Source organism: Momordica charantia, assembly GCF_013281855.1.
Source record: "Momordica charantia cultivar OHB3-1 chromosome 10 unlocalized genomic scaffold, Mcharantia_2.0 BLBB01000010.1, whole genome shotgun sequence".
NCBI lineage: Eukaryota > Viridiplantae > Streptophyta > Magnoliopsida > Cucurbitales > Cucurbitaceae > Momordica > Momordica charantia.
In genome coordinates, this window is record NW_028275158.1 from 15,776,031 (window position 1) to 15,780,220 (window position 4,190).

The 4,190-nt window shown below is 44.1% G+C and overlaps 1 protein-coding gene across 1 annotated transcript; it reads left to right on the forward strand.

Annotated features, from left to right (window-relative positions):
* Positions 1 to 763: 763 nt before the first annotated feature.
* Positions 764 to 1,795, forward strand: LOC148208664 (uncharacterized). Its single transcript, XM_088119144.1, has 2 exons — positions 764 to 922; positions 1,118 to 1,795. Exons 1-2 carry the CDS (start codon positions 764 to 766, stop codon positions 1,793 to 1,795), a joined length of 837 nt encoding a protein of 278 aa, XP_087975270.1.
* The last annotated feature ends 2,395 nt before the right edge of the window (positions 1,796 to 4,190 follow it).

The window sequence follows — 4,190 nt, forward strand, 5'->3', positions numbered from 1 at the left end:
GTCCTTGGAGTCCTTGTATTGTTCCTCAGTCTTTTTCTCTTGCTTTTGTTCCAGTCTGGGTTAAATTGTCTAATATTCCACTTGAGTTGTGGACTCCCCGGGGGCTTAGTGTTATTACTAGTGTGTTGGGTGTGCCTCTATGTCTTGATAAAGCTACTGAGGATCGTAGCCGCCTGTCTTTTGCCCGTATTTGTGTTGAGATGCGTGCTGTTTCTTCCTTTCCGTCATCTGTTGAGGTGAAGGTTCGTGATGTCTTGTTTGCAGTTGCTATTGAGTATGCTTAGAAGCCACGGCGGTGTTCGAAATGCTGTATCTTTGGTCATTCTGATTCGACTTGTTCCGTTGAGCAGGTCTGGGTTCCTAAGGCGCCTCGGGGTCTGGTTCCCCAGGTGTCAGCTCCTCCAGCTTTGGTTTCCCCCGTTGTGGTGTCCGGGCCTATTCGGGCCCTTGCTGTTGTGGCTCCTGCTCGTCCGGTGGAGCGGGCTGTTTCTGGCAACCGTTTTGAGGCTTTGTCTTTACCTACTGAGACTGCTTCGGATGGCCTTGATTCTGGTCCTTCGGGTCGGGATAGTGGTAAGGCTGTCTCGGATGGTCAATTTCCTGGCCCTTCGTTTCGGGATAGTGGTGTGGAGGTGTTTTCGCCGCTTTTTGGGGATGGTTTTTTCTCAGGGGATAATCAGGAGGGGTTTCACTACGATTGTTTCTCGTCGTCGTCGCTTGTCTCCTGTTTCCAGGGCGGGTTCTTCTTCCCCTCCTGTAGGCCATGACTAGTTGGTGCTCATGGAATGTGCGGGGTTTGAATGCTGCCGCAAAAGGCCGTGAGGTTCGCTCATTTCTGGGTAGTATTCGTGCTGAGTTTTGTTGTCTTTTGGAGACTCGTGTTTTGCAGCGTAACTTTGCCTCTGTCTTTCGCCCCTTCCAGGTGCATTGACAGTGCGTCAGCAGTTACTCTTCTTCTTGTGTTGGTAGGATTTGGGTGTTGTGGCGCCCGCAACGTTATGATTTCTCCCCGATTACTATTTCTTATCAGTTTGTGCATGGTGTTGTTTTTTATCGAGTTTCTCAGCTTTCGGTGCAGGTTCTTTGTGTTTATGCTTCTAATTTCACCTCTGAGTAGGCTCTGTTGTGGGACTCTCTAGTGTCCATTTGTTCAGCTTGGTCTGGTCCTGGTGTGGTGATGGGTCATTTTAATGCTATTCGGCACTTGTCGGAGGTGTTGGGTGGTAGTCCTGTTTTGACAGATATTGAGCGTTTTGATGATGTTTTGTTACAGGCAGATTTGGTGGAGCTTCGTGTTTCTGGGTCTTGGTTTACTTGGACAAATAAGCATTTGGGGGATGGTCTTATTCTCAAGCGCCTTGATCGTGTTTTGGTCAATTCCGCTTGGTTTGGTTCCATGCCTGTTTTTGAGGTTCAGGTTCGTGAGTGGGGTGTCTCTGATCATTGCCCCCTTGTTTTTCTTATTGGTGCTTTGGTGCCTAGGTGCCGCCCGTCTTTTCGGTTCTTTGACTTTTATGCTGCTAATCCCCTGTTATTGTCCGTTGTTCGGGATACGTGGAAGGTTCATTTTCAGGTTTCTCCTCTTGTGAGTTTTGGTATGAATCTTCGTGCTTTGAAGCCTGTGTTGTGTCGTTTCAATCATCATATTGATACTATCCAGAAGGGTGTGCAGGAGGCGCGTGCTCGTATGCTTGCTGCTCAGGCTTTACTTTTGAGTGACCCTTCTTCGATAGGTGCTCAGAAGGAGGAGAGGGTCGCTGATATGAACCAAAATGTCTTAGTCCTCAAGATTTAAAGGAAGTTGTTGGACAATCCTATGTCTAAGATGACAACAAAGTGGAGTTGCATTAAATGCACTCTAGTGTCATTTATGGTAACCTCAAGTAGCATTGAATGAAGTCAAGAACAAGTCCAACTTCATTTACTACAAACTAAAGTTGCATTAATGGAAGTCTAAGTTAAACTCAAGATGCATTAAATGAACAAGACTTCAAAGTAGTTCAAAATCAGGTTCATTCACTCTTGGAGGGTTACAAATTCTTTGTTTTATGGTGGAGGAGTTTCATTCTCTGATTTAAAGCATGTTTAATTGTATTTTCAGTTTTAAACATTTCATTTATGTGTTTTAAGTTACATTTGAGATAGTGGTGGTTATGGTATTGATGTAGTAGGGAGTTACAACCTTTACAATTCTTTTAGGTTACTTGAAGGGTTTTTTTGGAGGCTATAAATAGCCTAGCTTGTTCCCTTGGAAAAACAGATTTAAGATTTGAGTTTTGAGATAATAAAATTTAAGCTTATTGAGCCATGAGCTTTTTCTTTGCATTTCTTGTGTTTTAGAATTGCATTCTAGAATCATTCAAGTAGCCTTGATCAAGCTAACTTGTGGAGTGGTTCGAATCTTGAGTTTAGAAACAAGTTTTCTATACTCTTGATATTGATCATCAAGGTAAATCCGTTCTAACTTCTTCCTTGGGTTGAAATAATCTTGATTTGGGGGTTTCAGCATTTGTGATCTAGGGGTTTGTATAACCATGAGGGTTCTTAGATCCAATTGGCTATTGTTTTCTTATCAGTCGCCTCTCGTGATTTATGGAACTGGGCTGTGATGGAGGAGGCTCCGTTGCGACAGAAGTCCCGGGTCCGGTGGCTTTCTTTGGGAGACCATAACTCTGCTTTTTTCCACCCTAGTGTTCGTGGCCGGATTGCTCGTAATGGTCTTGCTCTTTGACTGATGATGCAGGTCGGTTTGTTACTGATCGTGCTGAGATTGCTCGGCTGATGGTTGGTTTTTATCGTCGGTTGTTAGGGTCTGAGTGTGTAGCTTATCGTGATCTTACTGCTCGTTTGGCTACTATTGTGGATTTTGTGTGGCCTCCTGAGTGTGGGGTGGAGTTGTGTCGTCCTGTTACTTCTCTGGAGGTGCGGGAGGTGTTGTTTTCGATGAATAGTGGTAAGGCTCCTGGTCCGGATGGGTTCTCAGTGGGCTTCTTTAAGGTGGCTTGGAGTGTTGTGGGTGATGACTTTTGTAAGGCGGTGTTGCATTTCTTTGCTACTTCCTATTTGCCTTCTGGGGTTAATGCTACGATGCTTACTTTGATTCCTAAGATCCCCAATCCTTCGGGGTTAGGGGATTTCCGCCCTATCTCATGTTGTAATGTGTTGTATAAGTGCATTACGAAGCTTTTAGCTAACTGGTTGAAAGTCTAGCACCCTAGGTTTATTAGTCATAATCAATCTGCTTTTGTGCCCGAACGTCGTATTGTAGACAATATTTTGCTTTGTCAGGAGCTTGTTGGGGGGTATCATCTTAATAAGGGTATCCCTCGTTGTGTGCTTAAGGTGGATCTTAAGAAGGCGTATGACTCGGTGCGTTGGGATTTCCTATTTGGCCTGTTACTAGCCATTGGGACCTCGGTTCGGTTTGTTAATTGGATCCGGGCTTGTGTTACGTCTCTTATGTTCTCCATTTCTTTGAATGGTTCGCTTGAGGGTTATTTTCCTGATCGTTGTGGTTTACATCAAGGGGATCCTCTTTCCCCTTATCTTTTTGTTATGGCCATGGAAGTGTTGTCACGTATGCTTAATCGACCTCCGGTGGGGTTTCGATATCATCCGAAGTGTGATCGGATTGGTTTGACTCACCTATGTTTTGCGGATGACTTAATGATCTTTCCGCATGGGGATGTTGGTTCTCTTTCCTTTATTCGGGATTCTTTGGTGGAGTTTGAGGCGTTGTCGGGTATTGTTGCTAATACTCGTAAGAGCTCTTTTTTTGGGGCTGGTCTTCCTCCTGAGGAGGTGCAGGGGTTGGCTTCTTTCTTGGGGTTTTCGGTGGCAACTCTCCCGGTGCGGTATCTTGGCGTTCCGCTCCTTTCTCGTCGGTTGTCTTTTTGAGATTGTATAATAGCTTGGTTTTCATCATCTAATTTGCTAAGACCGCACATATCTTGTTGAAATCATCTAGGCTTTCTTCTAAGGATTTTGACGGTTGCATTCTAAATCCAAAAAAACCTTTCCTTTTAAGTAAATTTTATTTGACAAAGATTTACTTAAATAAAGTGATTCCAACTTGTCCCATAATTACTTTGCTTTTTCAATATCATTAACCTGTCGAAGCACATTATCAGAAAGGTGTAGAATCATTGTGCTATAGGCTATATCCTCCATCTCAATTTGTTTTTTTGGTC